The sequence below is a fragment of the Polypterus senegalus genome, chromosome 6, assembly GCF_016835505.1.
Source record: "Polypterus senegalus isolate Bchr_013 chromosome 6, ASM1683550v1, whole genome shotgun sequence".
In the NCBI taxonomy this organism is placed as follows: Eukaryota; Metazoa; Chordata; class Cladistia; order Polypteriformes; family Polypteridae; genus Polypterus; species Polypterus senegalus.
Genome location: NC_053159.1, coordinates 137833606 through 137849180, shown reverse-complemented (window position 1 = coordinate 137849180; position 15575 = coordinate 137833606). Strand labels below are relative to the sequence as shown.

Sequence of the window (15575 nt, the reverse complement as noted above, 5' to 3'; positions counted from 1 at the left end):
GATGGCAACAGATAGAATGTGGAATTCCTATGGGATGCACCATCTTCCCCATCCTGTTTGTGATAGCCTTTAAGGTAATTCTCAGAGGGGTCAGGCAGGTAGTTGGAGGTACCAAGTTACCATCAGGCAAGAGGCTCCCACCACTGTGGAGTTACATTTACGACGTGACAAGCATCCTTCAAATGGCTCCATGCACAATCAGGCTCCTCGAGCATCTTGATAGGCACCTCTAATAGGAAGGATGAAGTTCAAGGCTGCAAAATCAAGAAGTTTATCGATAAGGAAAGGCATACCACAAGTCAGGAAAGTCTTCCTCACAGAAGTGGAGCCCATTCCACGGATGGACGAGAAACCACTGCGAAGCCTGGGAAGGCAGTACACCGCTGACTTATCTGATAGACAGATGGGAAAACTAGCCAAGTATCAACTTGCTGAGGGGCTGGCAAAGTTTGAGCAGAACCACCTGCCTGGGAAGTACAAGGTGTGTGGTTTATCAGCACACCCTATACCAATAGGTCATTTGGCCTCTAAAGGTCTGAGAAATAGCCTTGACAGAAGTCAGAAGGATGGATGGTCTCGCTACCAATTACCAAGGAGTATGAATTTAAATATTTTTGATTTATTTGTGCCTTTAGTCTTTTAGTCTATGTTTATTTTCTTCATTTTTGGTCTAAATGACTATTTGAATTAACACCATGCTCTTAATGTTATTTTTGTCATCTTACAGCTTTTTATGCAGATTGATGCCCTCTATCCCAAGAAATTTGGAACATGGTTTGATTTTGCAAAAAAATATTGCAATGCACATGTAAGGTAATATCCTCATCTTTAAGCAATTGTAAATAAAATCAATAGGAAAGATAAACATCATTTTTAAACTGTATTATAAATTGAGTGTGAACACCAAGGATTTTAAACACATTCTGTGTGTGTATACATATAGTCAATCCTCAGCTATCACGGGAGTAACATTGCTAGAAAACAGTGTGAAAGTCAATGACATGAATGTTAATGCATTGAACCTATGGGAAAATAAGGTTAGGTTCCTGCGACCTCCAAAAACTGTAATCTAGAAATTGCTCAAAATATACTTTTCGGCATAGAATTCTGTATAACTAAACATTATTATACAGTGCCTCCGGAAAGTATTCACAGTGCATCACTTTTTCCACATTTTGTTGTAGCGGTCAAGAGCTGCTAAGATTCACACCGTCAGTGTGACGGTGATTTATTTATTTTAGTGGAGGATTATCAGGGACAACGACACACACACACACACTACTACAGAGACCAAATAAAGCACACTGGGAACCTTAAACAATTAAGAATATAATGAAATTAAATGAAAACAATAATACTACCCCTGACCTTTTCGGCGATATTACATTTAACATATAAACACAAATAACACACAGCAAAGTCCATGAAAAAACCAAACCAGATGAAATGAGAGGTGACGAGATTAAGTCCAGCGATCTGTATGCTGAAAGGGAAGGGAAAACACAGTCCTACCGGTAGTTGAAAGGGTGATGATAGATGGATGGTTCAGGAGTGCTCCTTTTTTTGCGTGAAAGGACTGCTGGGAGATGAAGTTTTTACTTAGTAGCACTGCTACATTGTTATGTTACAGCCTTATTCCAAAATGGATTAAATTCATTTTTTTCCTCAGAATTCTACACACAACACCCCATAATGACAACGTGAAAAAGTTTACTTGAGGTTTTTGCAAATTTATTAAAAATAAAAAAACTGAGAAATCACATGTACATAAATATTCACAGCCTTTGCTCAATACTTTGTCAATGCACCTTTTGCAGCAATTACAGCCTCAAGTCTTTTTGAATATAATGCCGCAAGCTTGGCACACCTATCCTTGGCCAGTTTCGCCCATTCCTCTTTGCAGCACCTCTCAAGCTCCATCAGGTTGGTTGGAAGCGTCGGTGCACAGCCATTTTAAGATCTCTCCAGAGATGTTCGATCGGATTCAAGTCTGGGCTCTGGCTGGGCCACTCAAGGACATTCACAGAGTTGTCCTGAAGCCACTCCTTTGATATCTTGGCTGTGTGCTTAGGGTCGTTGCCCTGCTAAAAGATGAACCGTCGCCCCAGTCTGAGGTCAAGAGCACTCTGGAGCATGTTTTCATCCAGGATGTTTCTGTATATTGCTGCAGTCATCTTTCCCTTTATCCTGACTAGTCTCCCAGTTCCTGCCACTGAAAAACATCCCCACAGCATGATGCTGCCACCATCATGCTTCACTGTAGTGATGGTATTGGCCTGGTGATGAGCGGTGCCTGGTTTCCTCCAAATGTGACGCCTGGCATTCACACCAAAGAGTTCAATCTTTGTCTCATCAGAACAGAGAATTTTGTTTCTCATGGTCTGAGAATCCTTCAGGTGCCTTTTGGCAAACTCCAGGCGAGCTGCCATGTTTCTTTTACTAAGGAGTGGCTTCCATCTAGCCACTCTACCATACAGGCCTGATTGGTGGATTGCTGCAGAGATGGTTGTCCTTCTGGAAGGTTCTCCTCTCTCCACAGAGGACTTCTGGAGCTCTGACAGAGTGACCATCGGGTTCTTGGTCACCTCCCTGACTAAGGCCCTTCTCCCCCGATTGCTTAGTTTAGATGGCCGGCCAGCTCTAGAAAGAGTCCTGGTGGTTTCGAACATCTTCCACTTACGGATGATGGAGGCCACTGTGCTCATTGGGACCTTCAAAGCAGCAGAAATTTTTCTGTAACCTTCCCCAGATTTGTGCCTCGAGACAATCCTATCTCGGAGGTCTACAGACAATTCCTTTGACTTCATGCTTGGTTTGTGCTCTGACATGAACTGTCAACTGTGGGACCTTATATAGACAGGTGTGTGCCTTTCCAAATCATGTCCAATTAACTGAATTTACCACAGGTGGACTCCAATTAAGCTGCAGAAACATCTCAAGTATGATCAGGGGAAACAGGATGCACCTGAGCTCAATTTTGAGCTTCATGGCAAAGGCTGTGAATACTTATGTACATGTGCTTTCTCAATTTTTGTATTTTTAAATCAATTTGCAAAAATCTCAAGTTAACTTTTTTCACGTTGTCATTATGGGGTGTTCTGAGGAAAAAAAGAATTTAATCCATTTTGGAATAAGGTTGTAACATAACAAAATGTGGAAAAAGTGATGTGCTGTGAATACTTTCCGGATGCACTGTATATGATAATGTAGACTTTTTATAACACAGTAGTCATGAAATACTCAATAAAATGCAGTACGCAAAGTAAAACTGGTAACATGCAAAGCATTTTTTTCTCACTAGTCATTGCCTAGAATTGTGTGATCTTTTGTCCTAACATCTGAATAAAAAAATCTGCTATTTGAAAACACTGAGACTGGCGAGGTCTCAAAATCACCTCCAACACTGTGTCCTTCATGGCTGGTGGATGGCATTGGATATCATGAAGAATGCACTGGTTTGGGATATTTCATCAACAATGTCTGCTTCATTTTCCACTTGTGACCTTTAAGGGCCTTGGAGTATAGCAACATAGCAGGGGCAAGTTGAGGCTGTGATCAATGATGGAATCTGCAGCCTCAGTGTCTCTTGCCAGTCTTTGCTTTCCTTCTTTTTGAGCATATAAAGAACCACCAATTTATTAAAATTAAACATGCCCCTGACTGCTGCTGCCAACCTTCCAGGACAAAATTTATCTAATACCTTTATTTTCTCACTAAGCCACATTACTGTCTTTACATGCTTAGGTTTAGAGCCTAAAGGTATTTTCAATGCTTTAGGGGCATAATTGCAACACAGAAGTTGATTTTTTTTAAGCAAAACATTGAAAATATACAGCAAAAGCTAAGAGGGTTCTTTACAAAGATAGGGTGAAACAAGACCATTGAACCATTGAAGTGCCTAGTAAGATACAGTACTAGCTGCTCCTCAAACTTGCACACATTATGCCACTCATTTTTTTCTCCACAGCTCATACGCAAAGCCTGTGAATAGGCACAGCTGCCAAACTGAAAGTAAAAATGAGGTTACTAATAGAATTGCACAAATGGTTTAAGTTGTGAAGATTAAACGCACAAATGTTAAGGATTGATGGAATAATTATGCCTAAAACACAGTTTACAAATATATTAATGGTTTTTATTGTTACTGTTTGTTCTGCTTAGTGTTTCAGTAGTAAAGTTTGAACCTGGTAAGGTTGATTTTGCAGGTCACATAGACTAGTTGGTAATATATTCATTGTTATATTTTTTATAAATTGCTATCACATTCATGATAGTATACAGATGCAGCAATTAATCCTACTACTAAATTATCGTTGACATGTCTGTGGTTTTTGCAAATAAGGGCACATGAAACTCAGATTATATTAGCTAAGAGAAAGAAACTCCCTACAGAAAAGCAAAAATGTCTGTGTAATAATTCTGCCACATAAAAGACAACTAAAGGGAAAGTTTTTGGCTTACACCTTGAACTCTTTAGTCATAGGTTAGATTTACCACTGACATTGTGGAAAGTTACAGTCTTGAAGTTAGATTGTTTAGTCAAAGCATAGGCACAATGCTAAAAATGGTGGTTGATGTCAGCAAGGATATGTCATAAATCTGTAAGCCAAAGTGTTCCCTATGCTGGATAAGTATAGGACTGTTAGAAATGTTAGGATGTTCCATGCAGACAATGTGCACTGAGGTCCCCATAGTGGTACGAGAAGTAGATTGAAGGGTACTACAAAGAACACAACTTGGCTAAAGAAACAAGTGAAGAGTTGGAGTAGGAATAGTAGTGTTTTAGTGGTTGTACCTTGAATGTAGAATCTATGACAGGTAGGATAAGAAAGTTCTGGATGTATTAGGGAGAAGAGGAATAAATTAACTATATTTTCTGTGCAGCAAACAAGGTGGAAGAGGGCAAGTGTTACAGAATGGTTTTAAACTATTGTGTCTTGTTGAATAAATGAAATGTTACAGTGAGGAGAAAATGGAGGGATAAGGTGATAGAAGTTAGGATTGGTGATGAATTACTTAACATACGGTTATTATTGGGAAATTAAATTTAAAATGTGGTATTGACATTTGCACTTCTAATGGATATGAAGGAGCAAGCCCAAGAAGAGATGTGAAAATGCACAGATTTAAGATCTGGGATAAGAATGAAAAGAAGAGAGAACAGTTTAAAAAGTGTATACGAAAAATAAGAGTCAGGAACTTCTTTCTAAAAAGAGATGAGAAACTTGTGCATGTAAGGATTACAAGACAGTGGTGGAACAATGAGTTATATTGGTTGTCACAGACGGGAAGGTAGAGGCTATGGAGGAATGTTGAAGTGCAGGGAGAAATTAAGGGTTTTTAAGGAATACAAAGTGAGACATATAATGGGAACTGAAGAACTGTACATAGAGATAAACAGAAAGATAAAGAGAGAAGTGAAGAGTAAGAACACGGGCATTGTAGGATGTGTATGGGAAGTGAAGAAGGAGAACGGTTTAAGATATCAAAGATGGGAAAACAACAAAAACGATCTGGAAATAAGCTTTATATTTTATTATGTTAATGGAAATATTCTGCAAATGGAAAGAGATATTTAAAGTAGATAGAGAGAATATTATGAGTATGAGTTAAATATAGAGACCATTATGGGAAAGCTTGAAATAGTTGGAATGTAGAATGACTGGTGATAGAAATACAAAAATGGGAAATTATGAAGTCATTAAATAAGGTGAAGGCAGGAAAACGCCTGGACCTATAGGGATATACATTACAATGCTGAAAGCGCTGGCCAAAGAATTACCTACTGGATTTGCTTAATGCCCTTTGCCATATGGAAAAGATGTAAGATATTCGGAAACAGAGTTCACTTTCCCTTTCTTTAGAAATATGGGGTTTAATTAATGGAACAGTTTGTAAAAGAGAAAAGGATAAGTTGTGAGATACGTTCATAGAAACAATGTATTCATTAAAGCTAAAGGAATAGTAGATACAACATTTATTATGTGGCAACTTCAGGAGAAATGGTTAGAGAGAACTGAAAAGCTGTATTATGCATTTATAGATCTGGATAAATCCAACAGTAGAGTCACAAACAATCTAGTGCTTTGATGTATAAGGATGGGGAAGGTTCCAGAAAAGTTGGTAAGATAGTAAATCATTATACAGTATGTGACAGATCGGTATGAACTGTTTATGGAAACACAAAAGTGATTAATGTGCAAGTAGGTCTATATTAGAGTTTGACTGTTTGCCTTTTCCTCTTTGTCATTTTCATGAATGTGCCTATTAATAGTGTCAAGAGTGTTGAATTCTAGGAATTGTTACATGCTGATGATCTTGTGATCATAAAAGACTTATGGAAAGAACTGCAGAGAAGAATGATTGAGTGCTGGGAAACCTGAAAGAGGGAGTATTTAAAATCAGTGCTGGAAGATCAGAGGTCATGATCAGAAGTTGAAGGAGAGGGGAGAAACCTGTTGTTAGAAGACAGTGCAAGTTTGATCTGAAGAATATAGAAAAATGGAGAGTGTGTCCACGGTGATATGTTATAAAAGAATTCCAAATAAAGTAAAGGTATAGATCTACTTAAAAGTAACAAAGCCAGTGTTGATGTGTGATCCATGGACATGGGCAGTGAGGAAAAGAAACTTAAATCAGAATGCTGAGGTTGGCTTTGGTTGTCTCAATGAGGAACAGACTAAGAAATTAAGAGATTAGGAGAAAGGAAGTAGTGATACATACTAGTTTGGAAATTAGAGAAGCTAAATTGAGAAGGTATGGGTAAGTAGTAAGGAGAATGTAGGGAATACAACAAAGTGAGTCTAAAGATGATCTGTCATGGAGAGGAAGATAAAGTCAAGTAATACTAATACAATACAAAAACATATATTTTATTTTAGTGTTGTGTGTTTCTGATTGTTACCCTGTCATTTTTAAACTGCCACTGTAGAGCAGAACGTCTTAGAGTTGGCAATAAATGCCTCAGGTGTATAGACTCATCTCAGCCTGATTGCTGATTATTGTGTCAGCGTTTTAAAAATGCAATTCTAAACATTTTTTTTCTAGAAAGGTGTTATTTGAAAGTGTTGTGAGAGAAGATTGAATTTTACTTGTGAAAATGCATAATTACCCTTAGGTAATGAGTCTGTTTAGGTGTTTGCCTTAAGATTTCCATAACCTGAATTTCTTTGATAAGGAAAGGTTGAATTTATGTGCATATTATTTTGTCACTTGCAAAAATGTTACATACAAGTACGTCTGAAATACAGCTGTCTTCAAAATGCTTTTCTGTGGCAGTATTTTTATAACATTTTTTGAAATATAATGTGATTAAAATCTGTTCAACAATTTTAAACTACTATTTTCTGAACTTATTCATTTAAAGATATTCTGTAAAAAGTCAAATTTCCCCATTGGGACAAATAAAGTTCTGTCTGTATGTCTGTCTATCTATCTAGACATAAACTGAGAGAGATGCATGAAGAAAACTAGATCCAGTAGTTTTTGTTTGAATTAAACATTTATTCCAAAGGCAATTTTGTGTTCTTTCAATTTCTGGAGGTATTATAGTCATTATATTCATTCTGCAGGTATTATTAGTTAGGTGAGCTGTATATTGTCAAATATCTAAGTGTCACCAGCTTAGCAAATGTTATCTGAAGTCAAAATATAAACAGTTTTTAATGTATAATTATTTACATATAAAATAATTAAAACTCCTAGTAAATAACTTCATCTATAACAGTCAACTCCCATTCTATAATCTTTGCAAAACAAACAGTAGAAGCCAGTGTAGCCTACTAGCTAAAACATTTAACTGTAAAACCTAGGTTTGGCAGTTAAGTCCCTAAAAGTGAATTTTTTTGTGTGTTTTACCTATTTCTGTTGACATGAATCCCTGAATTCTTTATCCCTGTAATTAAAAATGTAAATTTAATGAAATGGAAAGTTTTCTTTAGCACAATTACATTTTGTGTTTTTCTAGCTAACAAACGCATAGAAAAGCAGGTAATGAAGGACAAAGCACCATATACAATAGTACCTTAAAGGCAATTCCTTATGGTTTAAAAGTCATAATATAAGCTTAAATAATTTTATGTGTCAATATATGCAAGGTAAATCAATGTGAAATATGTAGAGAAACCAAAAAATCAAAATCTAGAATTCGCTTTGTCATATCTGAGCAGTTTTCTCTGTGCATTACCTGTGTTTCTTACTTCAGTCAAAATGAAAGGATATGATTTTAGTGTAGGTTATAACAGAACCGTGCCATTCAAGGCACAAGAAGTAACTGATACAAGATGGTCTCAAGCAACAACTCAGCAAACTGGTTCTTACAAGAGGCAGAACCCATTAAAATTTCTGTGTCCATTTCCTCAGTATTATTCAAATTAAAATACCAATAAATTTATCTTTTCTTCTCTTTTGCTTTGGCCCATTATTTTATGATGGATATTTTACTAATTGCTTATCAACTCACATAATCAGTGAAGGATAAATCATAATGTGTATTTTATTTAGTGATTATATTTAATGATAACTGTTATAAATATTGTAAAGGCAGAAGAAAACAACTGGAGGACTGAACTCATGTACATCATCCTTTAAGTGCATAGTCATAATGAAGCAAACTTTCTATCATCTAATGTATGTTTGAATCCTGTTAATTCAGTTCAGGGACACAGGGCCAGAGCCTATTCAGCAGAACTGGGCAGAAAGAAGGAAATGTATTTATTAATTCTATCGCTTAACGAATTAAATATCATAGTAGTCAGTTTGTTCAATATTGTTAGACTGCAACACACAATGCAGTAATTTGACGACTGAAGGTTAAATCAGAGTCAAAAATAACACATACATTTAAAATTGATTCAGCCAAAGTAAAATTCAGACCTTCAGAGTTTTTTAGTATTGCCTTACTAATAACAAAAATACCACCCACAGAGAGAAATTATTTTTTTTTCAGAATTTAAAGACAAATTATTATAAGTAATCAACTTTTCACAAACTAAAGCTATTTTTTTATTTTATTGATTTCATTGTAATTATTCTATATAGATAGATTAATTTTTACAAAAAATAGGATTGAAAACAAAGCTGTTTATTATTGAATTAATATTTAATCTTATCTTGCTGCAGAACAAAATTTTCCAAATATATTAAAAGCATGAATTAAAACCTTTGAAGACATCAAATATACAGTAGTTAAGGTAGAAACAAACTATGGACAGGGCACCAATTTTCTACGGCCATATTTTAGCTGCTGATTAATCTAACCTACATGTCTTTGGAATGTAATTGAAAATCGGAGCACTTGGACAAAATCCATGCAATCAAGGGAAGAATGTGAAAACTCCACACAGACATTGCTCTCTGAGTTGGGATCAAAGGAGCTGTGCTAATCACCACATTATCCTACATTTAAGTTGGGAATTCAAAACTCACATTCAGTATCAGTAATTAATTTTCTTGTTTATCAGTGTTATATTAATACTAGACATTAAGCCCGTTAAAATAACAGGCGCTAGAACAGTAGTGCATAAACATTTGTATGAACAGTCTATATTAAATGGCAAGGTACCTTGTATGTGGCTGTAATATGTGTCACTGTATTGTGTGCCTTTAATTTTCTCTCTCAGTAATACTGGTTTGTATTTCCGTGAAATGCCTGTAATTTTGTCTGACATTAATACAGTGGAACCTCGGTTCACGACCATAATTCTATCCAAAACTCTGGTTGTAACCCAATTTGGTCGTGAACCGAAGTAATTTCCCCCATAGGATTGTATGTAAATACAATTAATCCGTTCCAGACCGTATGAACTGTATGTAAATATATATTTTTTAAAGTTTTTAAGTACAAATATAGTTAACTATACCACAGAAAGCACAGCGTAATAGTAAACTAAATGTAAAAACATTGAATAACACTAAGAAAACCTTGAACAACAGAGAAAACTAACACTGCAAGAATTTGCGCTATAGCCTTATGACCCGCTCGCTAAAAACTCTTTTTTTAATGAAAAATCTGTAATTTAATAAACAACCAAGAAAAGTAACATTGCAACAATGCACACGTGCCCCTGTGTGTGTGTGTGTGTGTTTCTCTCTCGCGGGACTGTATGTGTGTGTGTCTCTCGCGTGTGTGTCTGTCTGTCTCTCGCCTGTGTGTCTGTCTGTCTGTTTCTCACCTGTGTGTGTGTCTGTCGGTCGGTCGCACCTGTGTGTGTTTGTGACTCGTGTGTGCCTGTGTGTGTGTGTGTGTGTGTGTGTGTGTGTGTGGGGGAGAGAGAGAGAGAGACACACGCGCGCCTGTGTGTGTGTATCTGTCTCTCTCTCTCTGTACAGGGAATGCACAGGAAGAGACTGAACACGTGCTGTGTGGCCCGCGCATGCACACTTCACCAGAAGACACACACACACACAGACACTGGACGCACATAAGGGTTTTATTAAAGAGGATTGTTTTTTAACTGTTTCATAATAGTCTTATTAAAATAAAGTTTACAATTCCGTTCTGCCTTACCCAAACAACTACAGATTCATCTAAATGCTGTAGCACCATATTTCTTTTCACATAATGTTTTGCAGTGTATGCTGCTTATAATTTTAAATATTAGTATAGGGTATCTGCAAAATTAAATATACATAGATATAGAAGCTATAATATACTAATTTAAAATACCTTTTAATGTTATAGTACTTGTTTGCAAATTGGGAATAGGGAACACTACAAAAATAAAGCTTACTTTTTAATCTTTGTGCTTTTTTACTTGATGTTTTTTGTTATTATATGGTTAATAATTGGTATATATTGGTATTTATTGTCAAATAATGTAAAATGTAATTATTTGCAGGTTTTTTGGCAGCAAACGTCAATGGGACTGTAGGGGAGCCTCAAACCTTGATGAGTTACACCATAAGCTGAATGAAATCATGATACGTCGCCTAAAAGATCAAGTTTTAACACAGCTTCCTTCCAAAATAAGGCAACGTATTCCTTTTGACCTTACGAAAGAAACTGCTAAAGTAAGAATATTTTTTTAAATCTACTATTATTCCTTTGATTCTAAGAGTATGAAGGTACAGTGAGAGAGAGAACAGGCTATATTTAGATTTAATTATTTGATTATTATAGCTCTATTTCTGTTGCTAGGCAGTGGTTTCAGACTTTTTACCACGATTCACAGTATCATTATAAAGCTTTAGGTAAGCATTTGTCTTGAGTGTTTTTATTGCTTGATTTGCAATGCAAAGAAACCTAATAGATTGTGCAAAATTTCTTGGGTAGTATAGGGTAATGAGAAAATATTGCAAAGTAAGTAATAAAGGCAAGATGTAGCATTATAATTACCATGAGTTGATATCTGCTACAAAATTTATTAGTCAAATAAAGAAGAATAAAATAACGTTATCCTATCAATATTTTGCTAATCTGGTATCTTGTCAAGTCAACCTTAAAAGTGCATAGTAAAATACAAGGCTTACTCTTTTGGTTTAAGTCAATTAGGAATGAGAACTTGATTTAAAAAATGTCATACGTTGAAGTATTTTTCAGCTATTCTGTGTATAGAGAATAATTAGAATCTACAGAGGTTGCCAGATTGTTTGTCAGTATGAAAAATATGGGGACTGTGGACCTAAGCTTGATTTCGGCACACTAGCAAGGCAATTTTCAGACATTCATGTTAAATAAATTACCCCTGTTGAATTCACATAACACTGATTATTTTTACTTTCTGTTCTTTAGATTGGCTAAAGAGAGTTTCTAACATATTAAAAACGGCAATTTTCCCAAATATTAACACATTTCAAAATGTCACATTAGATTTCTTACATGTACAAATGTGTGATTTTTGTTTTAAATGCAATTATATAACTAAATGAACATATAGTGACTTCTGATTTGTAATTATTCATAGTGCTCCATCAGCTTATCATTGTAAAAGGAAAACTAGCATTTAAAACTTTACATAGTGGTACATGAAATAGGAAAAATGCTTTTCAGCCACTTAAAGTATATTATTTATATATATTTTGTAGGGAAGTATGACTGCACGATGGTTAGTGCAGCATTTGCACAGCTCTGGGAACTTTGAGGTACTGAACACTGTATGGATTTCATAATAACTTTGTTCAAAACATTTTTTGTATATAGAAGAAAATCTAAGACAAAACATAACGATTTGTCCTCCTTTTATTTGCCTTGTGTGTTAGAATTAAAGAAGCAATCTTTAGGAGTGAAAAATATACTGACCTCTTCAAGCACAAGTGAATTCAATTAAATTCGATATTTAGAGTCAGTGTTTTGAATAATTTATTTATTAAACTTACCTGATAAAGACCACCCCTGTCTGATATAATTTTGATAAATATTGGTTATTATTATATAAGTGTAGTTGTTAGCAAATATGTTTTATGTGAAATGAAATTCCTGAAAATCTGAGGGTGTGGAAGGCTGATGTCTTTCAAATTGGAAGGGGCTACAGAACATTTATATTGTCCATGGCTCTGCTGAATCACAGGCAGAACCATTTTCTCCAAATGGACAAGGTTAGTGAAAGTAGTCAAATACTGCAGTAGTAGCTATCTTGAAAAAATCTTTTGATAAAGATGTGGCACAATTTCTCAAAGAATTGGCCAAGGTGTGTGTTCTGAAACAAGCTATCAGAAAGACTTTTAACAAAAATTGAAATCATGATTAGATTTCAAGATTGCAAATCAGTATTCTTTAATATTATAGTAAGTGCTTGCATAAGGTTTGTCAGAATGCACTTACTATATAGGATTATCAGTATGCTTGGAACAGTATTCTGTGGACAGAAGGATCTAAAGTGAAAGTTTTGACTCCATTGTGCTTAAAGGTAAACCTTCACTTCCTTTTACAATTCCAGAAATTGAACCATAGTGGATGTACTGTTCTGTTTTGGGATGGTTTGTTACAGCAGGGTCATAATGACTTCAGTAATGACATCACTGAAGGGGCAGTCATATCACAGAATATTAGATTAAATAATCAAGAGCTGAATTTGAAGCACAGCAGTTTATGAAACAATTAAGCCATCTAGAATGTATAAACAACTGTGTATCACAATGCTTAGAGAAAAAAATGGCCAGGTGAAACTCATGAGCTATTATGACAGGGTCATAAACAAGCATATATACCTGTATGTATGTATATGTGTATATATATATATATATATATATATATATATATATATATATATATATATATATATCTAAATTAAGGGTGTCTTTGGTCTAATATTAAATTTTGGTTGAATATCTAACAATATTCATTATAAAATACTGAACATCAGATGAGATGCATATTGTTTCAAGGTGATGTAAATCTGTATCCTTTGTTACATGTAACTTGCTTTTATATAGGTAACATACTTAAAACTATTTCTTATTTATTATTTTGTATTATGTGTATTATGTGTGAATGAGTGAATATTGCTGGATTTAATAATTTAAAAAGTTAACAGGTAGTGTATAAAAACAGACAGTGTTGCAAAAAATTAAGTAAGTAGAGGCTTATTCCTGAGTTACCATTCAGTGTCCCAAATCTTTCCATGTAATTCCTGACTTTCCTACTTCCTTAATACTACTTACATTTCACCTTGAGAGCAACCATCTCTCTTTGATTTATTATGTTGGCGCAGAGTTTCCATCTTCGCCCCCAGGTTGTCACAAGCTTCTATAATTGGCAAAAACATGTGACTGACCTACCCTGCATTGACGTTTCATGGTAAGAACTGACTGGTATCTCTGGGAATTTTCTTCTTATTTTTTACTGTTTTTTTCTGTCTGAAGAAAAGTAGGGCATGATTCTCAGTTCCATTAATTGTTCTGCCCTTTATAGCTCAAAAAATCTGTTCTTTCCTCCCACATAGGAAGCATGTGCCAGCTTTGAGGAGTGGGAGAAATTAATGAGGGCACTGAATTTGGGTACATCAGGGATTGATAACCCCTTTGTTGAAGTAATGGGGCTCATTACAAGAATGTACAAACAGACTGCCATTGCCAAGGTACAGAAAGCACCTCTTTATTGGTAAACATGTCACTTTCAACTGAAGCATATCCCACCAAATGTGTTTTTTTTCAGCTGTTTTTATCAACCTGCTAATTGTAAGCTTACATTTTATTCAACAGTAAAAGCACCACCCTTTTGCAAAGATTTGCTGAAGTCATAAAGTGTATGAGAGTTTAAATATAAACCTGGAAACTGCTACTTGAACAAACATCTAGATAGCCATGTATTGATAAAAAAAATATAGCTGGTATATAAATGTCAAAATAGTTATTCATCTTGTTCTGCTTATCTCCTCATAATCAGGGTTCATATTCATTTTTTATTTGCTTAATGTGTATGTTTATGTTAAAAGTTAAGAAAATACAAAAGATATTGAATATTCCAATGTACTGATTCTTTGGTTTTTATTTGTGATTTGCTTGCTTGATTGAACTTTTCATGTCTGCATTTCTCTTACCTACAACCTTAATAGCTCTGCTATTATCTGAAATTTTCTGCTATTATTACCTGCTGAATCCTTCTAAAGAATATAAAATAATTAATTCCTACTTATACCCTATGAGTCATATATATGTATGCAATTTGTCATGTCTATGTATATTTATTCTTCTAATTTTTTTTTTTTTTTACAACTGAAAGCATTTGAGTGACATAAAATGGTGTAATGTGAATTGGCATTTTAAAATACAAAATATATATATTTTTTGAAAAAGAACCAATATTTAATATTCTTTCTCCTCCTCCTGTCTATAGATAATGTCTGAATTGCTTTTTATCTCTTTTTTACAACTTGGAAAAGATTAACACATTTAATGCATACTGAATAATGAAGTTATACAGTTAAACAGAAACAGCAAAGCTGTATGCATTACTCTGCATGTGCATTGTAAGGCAAACTACATACTTACTGAATTAAAGTAGAACATTTTAAACATTGTGGTGGCGCAGTGGGTAGCGCTGCTGCCTCACAGCTAGGAGACCTGGGTTCGCTTCCCAGGTCCTCCCTGCGTGGAGTTTGCATGTTCTTCCCGTGTCTACGTGGATTTCCTCCAGATACTCTGGTTTCCTCCCACATCCAAAGACATGCAGGTTAGGTGCATTAGCGATTCTAAATTGTCCCTAGTGTGTGCATGTGTGTGTGCCCTGCAGTGGGCTGGCGCCCTGCCCGGGTTTGTTTCCTGCCTTGTGCCCTGTGTTGGTTGGGATTGGCTCCAGCAGACCCCCGTGACCCTGTGGTTAGGATATAGTGGGTTGGATGATGGATGGATGGATTTTAAATATTGTTCATTTTGTGGCACTAATAAGAACTACTTATGCCAATTGTGCATCAGCTAGATAGTCCTTGTTTATGCTTATAACTAATGTAAAGTGAACAGCAAGGTGAAGGGAAAGTTGCAGCTGGTTCCTCACTGTGACTGAACACTTGTTTCATTTGCAGTGGTGGAGTTTGCTTTTTTTTTTTATTTAACCATTTATCTAAATTTTGTCCAGGCATTTTAATTTTCTCCAGCAGTTTCAGATACTTTTGTTTACAGTAGTCATGTAATTTTGTCAC

The 15575-nt window shown here is 35.3% G+C and overlaps 1 protein-coding gene across 3 annotated transcripts in view; it reads left to right on the top strand.

The window, feature by feature from the left end:
* zranb3 (zinc finger, RAN-binding domain containing 3) overlaps positions 1 to 15575 on the top strand; it is a 356241-nt gene that overhangs the window by 230430 nt on the left and 110236 nt on the right. For all 3 annotated transcript variants that reach the window (XM_039757317.1, XM_039757315.1, XM_039757316.1), the window contains exons 6-8: positions 728 to 813; positions 10839 to 11010; positions 13881 to 14015. In XM_039757317.1, the coding sequence (XP_039613251.1) occupies positions 728 to 813; positions 10839 to 11010; positions 13881 to 14015 (393 nt within the window). The remainder of the gene's footprint in view (positions 1 to 727; positions 814 to 10838; positions 11011 to 13880; positions 14016 to 15575) is intronic.